This window comes from Thalassophryne amazonica, chromosome 16, assembly GCF_902500255.1.
Source record: "Thalassophryne amazonica chromosome 16, fThaAma1.1, whole genome shotgun sequence".
Classification (NCBI taxonomy): Eukaryota; Metazoa; Chordata; class Actinopteri; order Batrachoidiformes; family Batrachoididae; genus Thalassophryne; species Thalassophryne amazonica.
The window spans coordinates 29,806,513-29,823,328 of NC_047118.1; the positions used below are offsets into that span (position 1 = coordinate 29,806,513).

The 16,816-nt window shown below is 41.4% G+C and overlaps 1 protein-coding gene across 1 annotated transcript in view; it reads left to right on the forward strand.

Annotated features, from left to right (window-relative positions):
* rbfox3a (RNA binding fox-1 homolog 3a) overlaps positions 1-16,816 on the forward strand; it is a 1,755,711-nt gene that overhangs the window by 1,698,092 nt on the left and 40,803 nt on the right. The window contains exons 12-14 of the mRNA XM_034190050.1: positions 2,532-2,585; positions 13,991-14,123; positions 15,020-15,059. Of these exons, the coding sequence (XP_034045941.1) occupies positions 2,532-2,585; positions 13,991-14,123; positions 15,020-15,059 (227 nt within the window). The remainder of the gene's footprint in view (positions 1-2,531; positions 2,586-13,990; positions 14,124-15,019; positions 15,060-16,816) is intronic.

A 16,816-nucleotide genomic window follows, 5' to 3' on the forward strand; every position in this document is an offset into this window, starting at 1 on the left:
AGTTTCCATATGTAGCTGTTTTCTTGGAGTATTTTACAATATTTAAATACTACACATTTGTTCTTGAAACAATGAACGGTTCCTGTTTTTATCTTAAAAATTTCACATTTATGGTCATAGCAATACTTTTTAGCCAGAATTTTGCATCATAATTTTCAAATTCCCTAAGATTAGCATTGCTAGCATAGGGTGAATTGAGTCTACAAGTCAGTGAGTGAATTAGTGATTGATACACAGTGGTGGGCACAGCTAATTGAAAGTTAGCTTTGATAACCGCTAATCCGCAAACCGAAAAGTTAACTTTTATAACGCTAAACTGATAAACTGCTAAAAAAAAGCAGAAGTTACAGCTAACCGCTAAGTTTTAGTATTGACTCGGTACACTGTCAGCTACTCATAAGCCATTTTTGAGTTTAAGCACTGCAAGGGCTGCTGGGTAAAATCAAAGGCGATGACATACTCAAAACAAGCTATGAGCCACACCCTTTCTCTTTATGCACCTGGCCCACTGCAAAAAAGAAAAAAAAAATCTCATTTACTTTTAACATATAGCAACACAGACAGTGGAACATGAGATCATGGGCAAAGCACTTTTCAACCATTGATAAACCATGAGGACAGTTTATCGACATCAATGCCAACTCACACAGCTTGTGTGATGCACTTGAGGCAACTTTGTTGTGATTTGGCACTATATGAATGAAAATAAATTGAAATTGAAATAAATTGAATCGAACTCTGTCATTTTTACAAAGTGAAAATATTGCACATATCTTTTACAGTAATGGGCTAATTCTGTTGGTTTGAGCGTTAAGAGACACATGCGCCAAAAGGCATTATGGGAAATGGGACTAAGTCAACTCTCATCACTCCCTCCCCTCCCCCTGTCAAAATGCATCCTGTAACTTGTGTGTGGTATTCCACTTTAAAATGATATACTGTCATGAAACTGAAATAAACAACAACAAAAAATGCTAATTTTTCACAAAATTTGTTGATGAATTAACAAAATCATATCAACAAAACACATTTCTTTTGAATGATTGATATACCCACAACATGAAATGGAATGGTAAAACATCATTTACTAATATTTTCCTATGCATAAAGACAATTATTGACACCCCTGTAAATTATGTAGTTTTGTCTGACACCCCCTGTAACTTCTGTGTTGGTTTTTACAAATAAATGTGTACTTATAAATATATCATTTTTTTTATTAAAACAAAAAAAAATTCAAAACTGAAAATTCTGTTTGCGAGCGTAAAACTGAGATTCATAAATGTTGGTCTATTCACACTCCTATCCAGTAGATAAATGGACTGCATTTATATTGCACCTTTCCATCTGCATCAGACACTCAAATTGCTTTACAGTTATGCCTCACATTCAACCCGATGTCAGGGTACTGCCATACAAGGTGCTCACTACACACCGGGAGCAATAGGGGATTAAAGGCCTTGCCCAAGGGCCCTTAGTGATTTTCCAGTCAGGTGGGGATTTGAACCCATGATCTTCTGGACTCAAACTCAACACCTTAACCACTAGACCAGTGGCAGTGTTCTATGCATTTTGACGGTGGGGGGGAGTGATGAAAGGAGACTCAGTCATTTCCCATAATGCCTTTTGGTGCATGTGTCTGTTTAATGCTCAAACCTTCAGAATTAGTGAATTACTTTAAAAATATGTGCTCTCACTCAAACCTTCAGAATTTGATAAAAGATATGTGCGATATTTTCACTTTGTAAAAATGACAGAGTTGCTGTTAAAGTCGATAAACTGTCTGGAATTATGTAGTTTTGTTTACAAATGAAACCATGAGTGAAAACTGCTTTGTGGTTCATGTCTTCTGCCACACGTCTGTGTTGTTGCATGTGGAAAGTAAATGACACATTTTTTGGCAACAGCAGCTGGCCAGTACCCTTCTGCTAAGGGAGGGCTGAGTGCACAGCAGTCTGACTTTTGCAAAATACACAACAAGATCTAACATGTATGATTTTAGTGTTTACAAATGGTTTTGACTGTTAAGTGTTACTCACTATACCAGCAAACAAATGTTAGCGGAAAGTCGGGGGAACTAAATTTAGTGGAAGCTAATTGGTCTGTTGATGGTTTTCAAAGTTATCTGAATAGCTAATCTGCTAATGAAAAAGTTAGCTTTGGTAATTAGCGATTAGCGAATTAGCAGAACAGTGCCCACCACTGGTGATATATTCAGTGAGTCAGGGAGCGATGCATTCAATGATTCCATGAGTCAGTGAGAGAGAATCATTGAGTCAGTGAATGAGTCAGGATGCAAAATTTATTAGACTAGTGAATCTTGAACCAGTGAAGTTTGGGCCATGTTTTAATGCTCACAATGTTTACACCAAAAAAAAATGAAGGTCTGTTAAGTTGCATGTGAAACCTTGCTGCTAATTCCAGGGTCCTGGTGGTCACTAAGGCCACTGTTGCTTGTTCTCAGAATATTGTCTTTTCAAATTGGTCTAATGAAAACCAGATTTCATGGAAAAATGTTCTCTCTCCACAAGGCTGGAAGCTGAACCCAGTTGTAGGTGCTGTCTATGGTCCTGAACTGTATGCTGGTAAGAAACCTGCAGCAGATTTTTAAAAAGTTGTTTTCATCTCCATCTTCCACCACATGCACTTCACCATACGTGAGGCGGCTATCAGCCGCAGCCCATCCTTATCTGATTCTTGAATTTCTGCAATCGGATTTATCCTGAACCCACTGAACATGAAATTCCCCTGGAATCAAAGTGAATCTAAGAGAGGCTTGGATAAGAAGTGGATGATCCAAACCTTTCTGAGTGGCTGAGGGAGCCTGAGCTATTGTTTGCACCATGTGTGACTATAAAGCTGAAAAAAATTATTTCAAGAGCAAGCGCCCCTGCAACTGTGATCAGATTGTGGAGGCTGCTGCTGTGGATGGATTTGCCAAGTGTGCCAGATTGACTTTTACAGAGCTAACCGAATAAGGGAGATTGAGTGAGCGATATTGTTGGCACCTACACTGTTGAAGGCCACTATTCCTTCTGCTCTCAGTAACGGGGGAATGAGATGAGCTCTGTGGGGTTTTCCCTATCTCTCTCCGCCTCGACATGCCAGCTTTATTGCTGTATGTTATATGAACCCTTTGCATTTTAATGAGGGGGAAATGGTACTATTTCATTTGGAAGAAGTGCTGAGCACATCATGCCACTTTAACGGCTTTCCTTTCTGCTCATTAGACTAAAATCTGTTCATTCTCCGGACAGCTTTACGGCAAACCTCTAAATAACTGTCAATGACAGAAAGCAGCCATCTATCATTTTTATTTTATCCCCAACCCCTCACCCCCCTCTGTGCCACCTCCTCTGTAAGTCCCCCCCACCACCAGTCATTTAGTTTCAGTATCTTCCCTTGATAATTAAACACAGAGAACACATGTCTAAATGTACCTCTGCACACATGCATTACTCCCTATAGTCAGGTAGAATCTGCACCAAATTGGTGTTAAATGTGTGTGCATTTGTTTTCTGCATTTTACTGACCTATATGTGCACATTGCACTATGAACTGCCCTGTTTGTATTCTTATACATTCAGCCCAATACATTGCAGCACACAGAAATAGATAACCTATGTAGAATATAGATGCTAATACAGCCCTTGTTCATGAACACTTTCTCTTCATTTTGTAAACACACACACACACATTTCTCCAAATCATCTCATAAATCAGAGGGAGTGTGGTCCACCACTCTAGGCAGGGGAAGCAGGAGGGGTTGTGATTTATTGGCTGCTAATTTTTCAAGTCATCTTGACATGGTGCTGGAGTTTGCCAACCCTAAACGACAACATATGCTTGCCAGTTGGGAAGATGGGAAACATAAATAAGAGATACATTTTTGAATCTACACTGTATTACAGTTTTTCTCAACTGCTAAAACACATTTCTCGAAAGCTGCTCTTCTTTTCTTTAAACTGTGAAAACAAAACCCAATTTTCAAGCTATATTCACAAAATGGTAAATGGACTGCATTTATATAGTGCTTTTCCATCTGCATCAGATGCTCAAAGCGCTTCACAAATAATGCCTCACATTGACCCTAATGTCAGGATGCTGCCATAGAAGGTACTCACTATACACCGGGAGCAATAGGGGATTAAGGACTTGCCTTGAACCAAGGATTCTCTGATCTCAAACCCAATGCTTTAACCACTAGATGATCACCTCCCCAGACTTTTCTTGCAAAACCAAACTTCCACCTCAAAACAGTTCAATCTGTGCCCAAAACTGAACTATGTTGTCAAATCATGCCCCGAGTCGATCAAAATTAAAAACACTACTGAGCAGTCTCTAAACACCACATGGAAAAATAGAAAATACAATGTTCAGGACATGAATGTGTAGAAATAAATGTTTATTGTTCACTGTAGGCTAAATGCATGTTGTAAAACAAAAACCTGAGCATTTAGCACTTGTACATAGTAAAAAACAGTACAAATAACAGAAATCATGTGCATTTACACGTAGCACTTGTACAGTACAAAAACTAACAGAAATCATGTGCATTTACACGTAGTACTTGTACAGTACAAAAACTAACAGAAATCATGTGCATTTAGCACTTGTATACAGTAAGCCTACATAAAAATAAAGTACAAAAATATACAAATGAGAAGTGCATTACTCAGCCACAGCATCATTTCTTCATACTGGGTCAGGCCACAGGATTTCATTTACATTACAGGCCACATTTTGTCTGGCAGGCAGTGGGGGGAAAAAACACTGATGTACCGTATCCAGGCTTGCCATTCCTCCACACCTATGTCACCTAGTTCCATGGCTTGCAGGCAGTTTACCCTGGTGTAAGGTTGGTGGTCATATACTTTCTACTGTCATGAGGAGAAGAATTCTTAAATGGGGTTCAGGAAAGAGGAGTATGGTAGAAGGTAGGGGTGTAACGATACACAAAAATCACGATTCAGTACGTACCTCGGTTTTGAGGTCACGGTTCGGTTCATTTTTGGTACAGTTTGGGAACAAAATGGAAAACCTAAATTTGCTTGTTATTTAAACCAACAATTTATTGTAACATTATACAAACAGGAAAATAAAATAATTGCAAAGTGCTCCCTGGTAATAAGTTAAATAAAATGTTCTCAAATAAACAACAAATGTATGAAGTGTTATAAAAAAATTAGATATTCCTAGTTAACAGCTTTTAACAAACCCTTTCCACAAGTAAAGTGCAGCACAATGGTTCCAGCATGAAGCCCTGTTCAATTTTATTCAACCATCCATCCATCCATCCATCCATCCATCCATCCATCCATCCATCCATCCATCCATCCATCCATCCATCCATCCATCCATCCATTTTCTTCCACTTTATCCGGAGTCGGGTTGCGGGGGCAGCAGCTCAAGCAAAGCCGCCCAGACCTCCCGATCCACATACATCTCCCCCAGCTCCTCCGGGGGAACCCCAAGGCGTTCCCAAGCCAGCCGAGAGATGTAGTCCCTCCAACGTGTCCTGGGTCTTCCCCGGAGCCTCCTCCCAATGGGACGTGCCCGGAACACCTCTCCAGCAAGGTGTCCAGGGGGCATCCGGAAAAGATGCCTGAGCCACCTCAACTGACTCCTTTCGACGTGGAGGAGCAGCGGCTCAGTTATATAAGTGATACAGAAAGAGTGATTTAGACCATCACTACTTACAGTAATCAACACTGAATGTGTCTAGATATATACCAACCTGTACGTACTGGAATCTTTGCTCTTTGACTCTGTCTGAGTTGCGATCAAAGGAGAATCAGTACAGCTGTTTCATGCACAGTCTGTTGCTTTTGAGGATACGATCAACAGTAGAGAGGCTGACATTGTTGATACTCTCAAAATTGACATGGTCATCAATGATCGTCCGCTGAATTTCACACAGTTTATTGGCGTTGTTCTCACGGACCATATCGACAATTAGGATCTCTTGGTGTGGGGAGAACATACCTGTCCTCCCACCCCACGTGGCACTCTTTCAATTCTACAAAAAGAGAACATGTAGTTACAAAAATATGCATGGAATACTAGGCCTACAGTTAGACTAACCCTCCATTACAATACTACAGTACATTGGCACAGTGATGTACTGAAACATGTATTTCCTTACAGTGTACTGTGGTACAGTATATAGTATAGTCACACAGTAATTCCTGTCAACATGTACATACTATAATGTCAGAAAAGGTCATGACCTGTTCCCTTCTCTAAATCTTGGGATTCTGGTGGACACAGTGAATCTACTGATGTTTGTCCATCCTCCCTCAGGCTCATACCGTGGACAAGAACACGGCCAATCACAGTAGCTTTGATTTCATCAGATATCACTGTTCTTTGTCTTCGTTGACCACCTCAAGCTCCTCGACCACCTCAACCATTTCGACCACCTCGACCTCCTCTCACACCAACTCCTCCTCTCAGATTTCTATCCGTTGTGGTGCCACACAAACCAGTGCTCCCTGAACTGGCTTATATATGTTCCCTCACATCATTGTACACAAGTGTGATCAGTTTTGAGTTGTTGCTTTCAACTGGTGACACCAGCGCTTTAACTGTCTTTGACTTTTGCTACCTGTGCTCACCATTATGTAACACAGATGCATCACCATGAAAATGTGTTGGCAAGTTGTGTCTAAACAGGTGAAAAGTGCATATGGTTTTGCCAAAAGAGTGACTGATTCAATCAGTGGGTTCAAGGAACTGAGCATTTGGTTCAGACAACAGGGTTTAGTGTTTTAGCAACTGGGAAAAACTAATTCATGCCAAAGCAATGTTTTAGTTTCTAAATTACTCCCCACCTTCCCACCAAAAAAATAGCACTGACCGTGCCTTTCATTATGCCATTTGCCTCCCTGTGAGAAAAATGAATGTGAAAACAGGTGCTTGAGATTCAGGATGTATTCCAGAATCATCATAACTATAGTTAGTATGTGGTTGGAGGGAGTAAAATGGGATATAAAGGTGATTAATCACTGTTTATCAGTCATCATTTCTGTACGGGAGATCAGTGAAATTGGAAGCCATAAATCATGGTTCAGTGACAGCACACTTCGTCTCCATTCATCCTGGTGCTACAGGTTTATTGTCCTCAAAACCCATTCAGGAGAATGACGAATGAGATCCTGGTGCCGGCTCCCCACTCTTAACCTCTTCCAGGCAGACTGGCTCCTTCTAGTGATGTAGGAGTGGGGTCGGATAGTTGGTAGGGTCTAGGCACATGACACCAGCTCCAGGTCCATGTCCTCTGCTGCCAGCTAAACTCAAACCTCCCCCAGAGGCCTGCTTGGAGTTGTGTGTGTGTGTGTGTGTGTGTGTGTGAGAGGTGGGGGGGGCGGTACAGTCCAGGAAGAGCAGAAACGTGGTTGGGTTCCCAGTCAAATGCAACGATTGGCAATAAAACATGGGTGTGGGGCATGACAGCAATGTTTGGACGATGGATGACATCCATTATCTGAATTCACCTTTGCTTGATTTTTAGATAAAACATGTAAAAACTGTTCATGTGAACAGTTTTTACAGAACAAAGGCCAGAGAATTTCTGTGTGTGTGTGTATGCGCACACAAGCACAAATCAATGTTGTCTTTTTTTTTCTATTGAATTAAAGACAACATGCAAATTATCAATTGGAATGACATTAATTTCCCTGAAAGTGTACTGCCCATGACATGGCAAGCCACAGACAGCTAATCATCACGCAATAATATTTTAATTAAATACAAACCAATTTTCTGATAAATCGTAATAAAGCACCACATGTTCTTCAGATTTATTTTTAGATATTCAGAGTTGTTCTTTTAAGCAGACCTGTGTATGTATTTTATTTCCTTCATTAGATGATGATTACCTCTGGGTTTTCCCTTGTGTTGGTTGTTTCAGCACCATGGACAGCTGCCACATACAAATCATACGATCACTTTGGCTGAAGCCCCTGTCACATTGGTGTATTTGTAGAGCTGCTCATTGCAGCGTATTGTCTATGCTGTAGCGTTACTGCATGTAAGTCTGTGCAACACTGCACTCCTGTACACAACCAAAAACTGAGTGCGTCAGCTGGAGAACATGAGAACATGATCACACAGCCCACAGCACCTGTGTTCAGAACAGGGAATCAAACCTCAACTCAGAAATCCAGAAACAACAGAAACAGCAGGTCGGTTGCTCACTCTCTCTCACACGCGCCCGCTCTCCCTCTCTCTGTCTCTCTCTCTCTCTCTCTGTGTGTCTGATCGACACTCGCTGCATGTCGGTGCGATCATCAAATGCACTGATCGATCAGTCTGATCAAACCTGAAAAAAGCTGTGACTCTTTAAAATAAACGACACTCGCTGCATGTCGGTGCGCTCATCAAATGCCCTGATCAGTCAGTCTGATCAAAGCTGAAAAGAGCTGTGATTCTTTAAAATAAACGCGCACTCGCTGCATGTCGGTGCACTCATCAAACGCCCTGATCGATCAGTCTGATCAAAGCTGAAAAGCAGTGGTGGGCACAGTTCCGATAATCCGATAATTATCGGAGATAATGTTTTCATTTTCAGATTATCTTTTTAGATAACTTTAAAAACCATTATCGGACTAATTATCTTGCGATACATTTTTGTCCGATAATTTTTAGACTGATAACGTGGTAAATATAGCTGAACAGCTACAAATATTTATAAAACTTAAAATCAGTTGAGCACCTACCTGTTAAGTGTTTTATAGTTAATGTGTAGTTCTACCCTCTGCAAAACAGAGAAGAGCTGCTTTAAGAAGAAACTGCTCTATCCTCTGCAGGCAAAGGAGACCTAGTCCCCCCCCAAAAAACTCATTTCTTTTTACCCCATACTGATACACGGGTAATATCACCCAAGTCATCCAGAGGCATACATTTTTAACTTATGGTTCAACTTTTAACCAAACTTATGTTGACAAGTTATTTAAATTAATGTCATGTCTGAAGTTTTATAAAGTGAAATATCAGATATATGTTTTAGTTTTAAAGTAATGCGCTATTTTAGTATGGATATATGCTGTGCCCAGCAGTGCATTATGGGTAGGATAGGGTAATCTCAGTACGTTCATGACATGAGAAATGCATTTGAAACACTCTGATCAGACTCTACAGACAACAGCATTAAACTCTAGTGCCTAAAACTCTTGTGAATATATTCTCTGGGTTTATAGATGTTGTTATTGTGTCTGCGTTTATTAAATTCCACGCATCTTAAATGTAGCAGACACGGATTATCTGGAATTTTGTTTTGGCAAGTTTTCAAGGTCTCTACTGCCATCTACTGGCCAGTAGTGTTCATTCGCCCTATTGACATATCCCATAATCCCTTGCATGCCAGAGAGTCGCTGCAGTCAACAACATATAGAGAATCAACACGATGACAGTTGTAAATTAATATTATACAACAAAAATGTATTTTTTTATGCTTTTGGTCACGTTAATAAGAGACTGCTGCATGATACCCTGAAAACTTGCTAAAACAATAACAAATAATCCGTGTCTGTTACGTTTAATCTGCGTGGAATTTAATAAACGCAAACCGAATTTCAGACATACTATATATGTTAGTCTCGAACAAAGAAGACAAACAGTGTTGTAAAGAACAATAATCAAGACGTTAAAGAGCAAACTTCACTTTCCCCCAGAATGACATGGAAGGAAGGAAGCGAGCGTAGCTCACAGCAGCTCCCACTGAAAATAATGGAGAGACAGCCTGTGATTCTCACATGTTTACATAAAACAAACGCAATAACAATGTCTATAAACCCAGAGAATATATTCATGAGAGTTTTAGTAACAATATAAAATAGTTTTATGTTACGATGTTAATGGTGTTGTCTGTGTGCAGCGGTTAAAGTGCAGCATGATCGGAGCGCCTCAATGCAATTCTTAATGTTACTGAGATCTCGCAGCACGGCAACCTCTCTGAGATTTTGTGGGATTTGAAACATCAATAGGGCGAATAACCCACATTTATGTGTCAAGACATTATTGAGTGCACGTTTTATAATATAATAAAACGTGCACAATATAATAAAACGTGCGCACAACATCATAAAATGTGCGCACAGCATCATAAAACGTGCGCACAACATCATAAAATGTGCGCACAGCATCATAAAACGTGCGCACATTCTCTCCACATGCAAAACATTTCGCGATGACACTTCCAGGGTGCCGTAAAAATGCCTGTTTTTACAAATAAAAAAATGGAATATTTTACAAAAGCACATTTATCTGTAAACACCAACACACAACACACATCACATTAATGTGTTGATTTACATACTGAATGACTGAACCAATCAGTGTTTAGCAGAGACACATTTTACCCAGAATCCTTTGCGATCTGTCTGTTTGTTACAAAACCTCAGAATTAGTGCATTATTCAACATTAAAAGATATATATTATATTTTAACTTTGTACAAATGACAGAATTGACATTAATGGAGTTATTCTATCGGTATTAATGTTATTTATTAATCAAAACCATAAGTCAGCACTGCTTTATTTACCTCCGCCTGACCGGAGCATTGGGATTGGTAGAGAGTTTGGCTGCTCTCAGCTTGTGTCTGTGATGGAAGCCATGTAGTAAACAAGAGCTTCCAGCAGGGGGCAGGATGTTCAAAGACAGAAGTGTGGGCTCATTCTTTGTGTTTGTTATCGCTTTTGATGGTACCAAAAGCAGTTGTGGTGTTAAAACTCAAATTCAGTTTATTAGTAGTTGCAAATGTACCAGAGACAATACTGGAATTTATCAGTTATCTGTAACTTTTCCGATCATTTTTTGGGTGGTTTATGGTTTTATCTTTATCAAATAACTTTTCAGTTATCTGATTATCTGTTATCAAAGTTAATTTTTTGGTTATCTGTGCCCACCACTTCTGAAAAGAGCTGTGACTCTTTAAAATAAATGCGCACTCACTGCATGTCGGTGCGATCATCAGATGACCTGATTGATCAGTCTGATCAAAGCTGAAAAGAGCTGTGACTCTTTAAAATAAAAGCGCATTCACTGCATGTCGGTGCGATCATCAGACGACCTGATCGATCAGTCTGATCAAAGCTGAAAAGAGCTGTAACTTTTTAATATAAACACACACTCGCTGCATGTCGGTGCGATCATCAGACGACATGATCGATCAGGTCTGATCAAATCAGCGGACCTGATCGGAGCAACCAGATCTTTAAAAGTTTAACGCGTTTCGTTCAGGGCAGCCTTTACCACAGCTAGACTCAGCAGCATCTGGACACAATGAAAGTGATCCACCAAGACAAAAAAAAAAAAACAATAATAATAATAATGTTAAATGACACTGTTTTTGAGCCGCACCACACCATGCAGTAGAGAACAGAGCGCACTTCCACAGAGGCAGAAAATAGCACTGAACTGGTTTAATAGCGGCAAGGTACACGCAACTGTTTGCAAACATTAAACCGCGAACACACGCAGCTGCAAGTATGAAACGAACACTGATAAAGGCTGAGTACACGTGCATTTTGGGCATATTTAAATGAAACACAACGCTGCAATGAGCAGCTCTACAAATACACCAGTGTGACAGGGTCTTGAGAGGGAAAGACAAACTCTCATCTACAGTTTCCACTTAAAGAGATGAGACATGAGTTGCTTTTTACTTTTTTCACTCAGCAGTCTGAGGTGGCTTGCTTGAGGACTTGTGAAAAGCAACCAGCTGTGTAAATGACAGAAAAGAAAGGCTAATTGCCATCTTAATATACGTAGACAGATCCTCTCATTGTTGGAGTGTACTTTAGGGGGGTAATTAAGCTCCACATTCTTGATTAGATTAAGCTGTTTTTGGTCCCCTGTGTGTGGATTAAGTGTTCATTGCCTGATATATTTGAGCAGGAAGTATTAGAGAGATCAACCTTGTGGAAAATCAGTTCCTTCTTTATGGGAGCTGGTTATGACCCCATCATTGGTACAGAGCTGGATTACCTCAGGTCCAAGTGGGTCTGCAGGTATTGAGTTCTCTCAACTTGACACATATGACATATGAGGTGCAGTGTGACCCCTCCACCTTCCAGCGCATAACGCATTAACCCCCCCCACAAAAGATGTTTGATTTTGGTGGCTTGACCAGGTTTGTCCTCTCATACAGCATGGCTGTTGTTGCCTTTCTCAAGTTTACTAAGGTGTGACAGTGCCTTTGATTTATAGGTTATTATTGAAGCAGTGTAGCCTATCACCAACTCATTACCACTTTGCATTCACATACATCATTGCATGTATATTGCATACACATTTTCAAAAAAGAAAGGACAATATAATTTTTTCTGATGCCTAGAAATAATAATTTGTTAAAAAGAAGACAAAAAAAACATTAAACTATCAAAAGAGGATTGTTTTTGCCCTTTAGCAGCTATGTTCATTTGGCCACTATGCCCCCCACCCAAAAAAAGAGACAGATTTAATTGTCAAGGTCAGCTTTATAAACTATGTGGGGTATTATAGGCACCTTGCATTTTCAGGAAGTCTATTGGTATGGTGGCAACAAACAAAGTGCTCTGTACCTTGGTGGCTGTGCACAGGGGGGAGCTGTGTGGGTGTTACCTGGACAAGTGAGAAGCAAACTTTGAAAACGCATGTGGACCCACTAATGGAGTGTGATAATAATGGCAGAAAACATTAAAACTAGCTCTCTGTGTTTTTAAAAGCACCACTAATCTGTCTCTGTCAGCTTTACTGAAGCAGCAGCAGCATCATTCATTAGGGTGTTGACTGATCTCATCCACCTACCGGCGTAACACCGCCCACAGTACAGTAGTGCCTGGCCAGAGAAACCTATACCCCACAGATTATATACAAACTACCATGGATCTTCATTGCAAGCTAGTTTATCAAGCAAGAGGCTGCTTGAATGATATTAACCTGTCTTACTCCATCAACTGGGCTACAACTTCTACAACCCCCCCAGTACTTGACAGGAGCTTCACAGTGAGCTCTCACTGATCTGTGATGGATTTAGTTGAGGCTTGTCATGGAAATGAATAAAGGAAAACAAAGAGCAGGGAAGATGATGAGTGGGCATTACCAAGGATAACTATTAAAGGGGAAAGCCAAATTGTGATGGTCTGTGCATAGTAGAGGGAGAGTGTATCAAGAAGAAAGGGTAGAAAATTGGTACAGATCTTTTTTGAAGCATTTAGTTAAAATGACTATCAGAGTGATGAGAGAGTGAACCTCCACAGCTTGTAATCAGACAACCATCAGATTAGTCAAAGGCTAAGCATACAGCTGAGCATCACTTCCAGCAATCTTTGTCCACAGACATTGTCATACAAACCCTCAACAATATCCCTGAAGCCTTTCACTTCAACCCAACCATCCTGTTTGCTGCTACTCATCTGCAGTGGACAAATCTAGCTTTGTGATTGACTAAAGATGATCCCAGATGGCAGTCACACCAAGGTTCGGGCCTTTGCTGTCTGACATATCTGGTCCATATCCCCTTGTGAAAGTTCTGTACATGGCATCAGGTTGTTCAACAACCTTCACCTCCCATTTTTTTTCTTGCTAACACCTAGAAATGCCCGCTACCACTCCCCCATCCACCCTCCCCCTGTTCTCTTCATTACAATCCCATTGTGTCTAAACTATGCAAAAGCCATGGTGCGAAACTAGTGGTATTGCATCCATTACTTGCCTATGCTTCAAGGCTGCCCCTCGCCAGCCATAAGAAAAGGATGCGTACAGCAAATGTCGATCCTTGCTGAGTACGGCACAAAGCAGCGAACTGGGAAAGAGGAGAGTGCTCGATGAGGAGCACCTACAAAAGATTAAATCTGTTGTTTCCTTGTCTTCACTGTAATGCATTCTGTCATAGGGAAAGCTTTGCCACATGTCTCTCTGTAATATATTCTGTCATAAGGTAAGCAATGCCAAGTTGAAGATGTCTCAAAGTCATTTTCTGTTCCCTTGTGTGTTTCCGTGTACAGTAACAGGATTTCCCTACCCTGCCACAGGCACTACGGTGGCCTACAGGGGTGCCCACTTGCGAGGTCGGGGGCGTGCTGTGTATAACACATTCCGCACAGCTCCCCCACCGCCACCAATCCCAGCCTATGGAGCGTGAGTATTCAGGTTGAATTCCTGATCTAAATCAGGACAGTAACGGGCGACTATGACAGTAGCACAACTTTACTGTTTTTAATTTGTTTTTAGAGTCTTTAAACACTGTATTTGTATGTTTCTCTTTTGGTGTGACAATCATAATATATTTCAAAGAAGGACACTTTTTGTGATTATGTTTTAACAGCAGTTCAACAGGTGAAGAAAGTGATGCATTGGTTTGTATGTTTGGCCATGTGCTTTGGCCTCCCTTGTGTCTGTGTTGACAAAGGAGTAACTAACAAAGCCACAGGGAGAGCCATAGAGAGCTGTGATAGTGTATTACTGGCCAGATCTCTTTGGACTGTGACCAGTGCCTGTGCTGATCTCCTGGCTTTGTGAAACCTGCCTCACACTCATCTGTTATCAGCGGCAGCATGTGTGTGGCCGTGGGAGAGGTCTGACGGACGCCAGCCCAGGGCCCAGTATAGCTGTCTATCTGTGATTAGATCAGGATCTGTCTTACTGTAGAGACTCAGCGCTGAAGCAGAGACTGGAAATCCCATGTGGTTTTCCCCTCCCTCCCACTTAGGGCCTTTTGCAACTAAATGCAGCTGGTTGATTTATAGAGTGGAGTTGTTTGATAGAGATCCTTTGCTGCCTTCTTTTGTCCTCATCTTCTCTTATCTGCCACTGCCAACCCTCCCAACAACACTGCAGCATCGACAAAGACAGAAAGTTTTACCAGAGCAGAAAATTTGATGATTTATGATTTTAGTTTTTGCTTTCCATGTATCATTCATTATTTGTGCTAAAACCACTAAACCCGATCCCACAGATGTGAAAAGGTCTTGGATTCAGTTTGGCACCAACAACAAAAATAACTAATGCACCTTTCCTGTTCTCCAATTTCACAGGGTGGTGTACCAAGATGGCTTCTATGGTGCAGAGATCTATGTGAGTACAGTTGGCACTTTCTTCTGCTTGCCTAGATGAAAGAGAAGTAAAGAAGACAAAAGCTCAACCCTAGAGACAAAAAATGTGATCTCCTCAGCCCCCAGAATTCTCCCAGCTTCGGTGCCAAGCCAGCATCAATTAGGCCTCTGTCTGCTGTGCCAAGAAACCCGACAACAACATTTAAAACCCCCTCAGCTCCTCCCTCCTCTCTCACTCTCTTCCTGTGATCTCAGACTCTGGCAGAGAGACAGACCTGGGCTCAGTGTCCTGTGTCAAGTTAGGTCCCTTCCTCCGTTTTTTTGTTGTGTGTGTGTGTGTGTGTGTGTGTGTGTGTGTGTGTGTGTGTGTGTGTGTGTGTGTGTGTGTGTGTGTGTGTGTGTGTGTGTGTGTGTGTGTGTGTGTGGCTGCTTATATAACTCTCTGCTCTTGCATCAGTTTCTTGTTTGTGTACACTCAAAGGGTTTGGCTGGGATATCCCAACCTGCTCCAGGGGCCATGTGCGAGGTTGAGACGAGTTGGTTCCTCCCAGCCATTGCCATGTGGGAGATAAGTGAAGCGGCAGCAGATAAAGGGATTAGCTGTCCCTCTGGAGCTGTCAGTGCACACAGGGTCATATTAGGGGCTGGTCTTGCTGCATGCTTGCCGTTGACAGAGAAAAACATGGATGCTGTGGAGTTAATACTGAAATTACCACGCTGCCCCACTTTGACATCAGTCCAAATGTTTGTGAGGGGATGCAATTTCTTCCTTTGATTCAGCTTTTTCTTTTTTGCTGCTGTCTGCTGAGATAGTGAGATGACAGTGGAAAAAGAAGCGATGACAGTTTCCTCTCACTTTCACCAATTGACTGGGGGCAAAATGCTGAACCCCAGTGATATATGACTTACTGAGAAGCCCACATGATAGGACTGTATTTCACCATCTTTTACTGCAGCAACCCCCACAGCCACAGGCAGAAACTTGGTCTGCGATTTGAGTGATACTGTTATCTCTCGCACTTGTTCAGCCCCCTCCAGCTTAGTCTTGCACCACAGTGTCCCTTGACCAAGGTCTTGCCATGCTGTCCCATAACTCAAGTCATCAGGTCAGTTCCTGGTGCTTTACTGCCATTAGTTTTGGCAGTGGCCGCTGCACTATCTCAGAAAGGGCTGAATGTGTGTGAAAGAATCCAGTGACCAAGAGGAAACTGTTCCTCAGTCTGCACCACAGCCATTCTGCAAACTCTGACTTGTTGGCATTATGAAATCATGCTCAGATCACATGATGAACTTTATTCTTCTGTGGCATGCATACACAGACAATTGTGTACATTCATTCTTCATGCACAAAACATATGAGTGCCCACATGTGAATAAACAAACACCCATTTCACATGACAAAATAACAAATGTGCTGCACTGTTGTGTGCAGGATTTGACAATGTGGGAGAGTGATTTATTGGTCTGTGTTTGTTCAGGCTGTTGCTGCAATCAGCACAGTCCTACAGCACGGTCATCGCTAAAGAAGTCATGTGCCTCAAATGCAGAGCTTCACCGTCCCTCCGGAAATCCCAACAGACATGTTTGTGACCCCTGACCTATTTTCACATGTAGGAGTGGTTGAAATTATTATTGCTGTTTCCTCACACCATTTAATTTTAGACAACTTCCCCCTTGAGAGGAACAAAATGAATGAAAAGATGCATTATTAAAAGCCACCTATCCTTGTATAGACGCAGATGGGCCCACACTCCATCGACACTAATAGAAAAACAGTGG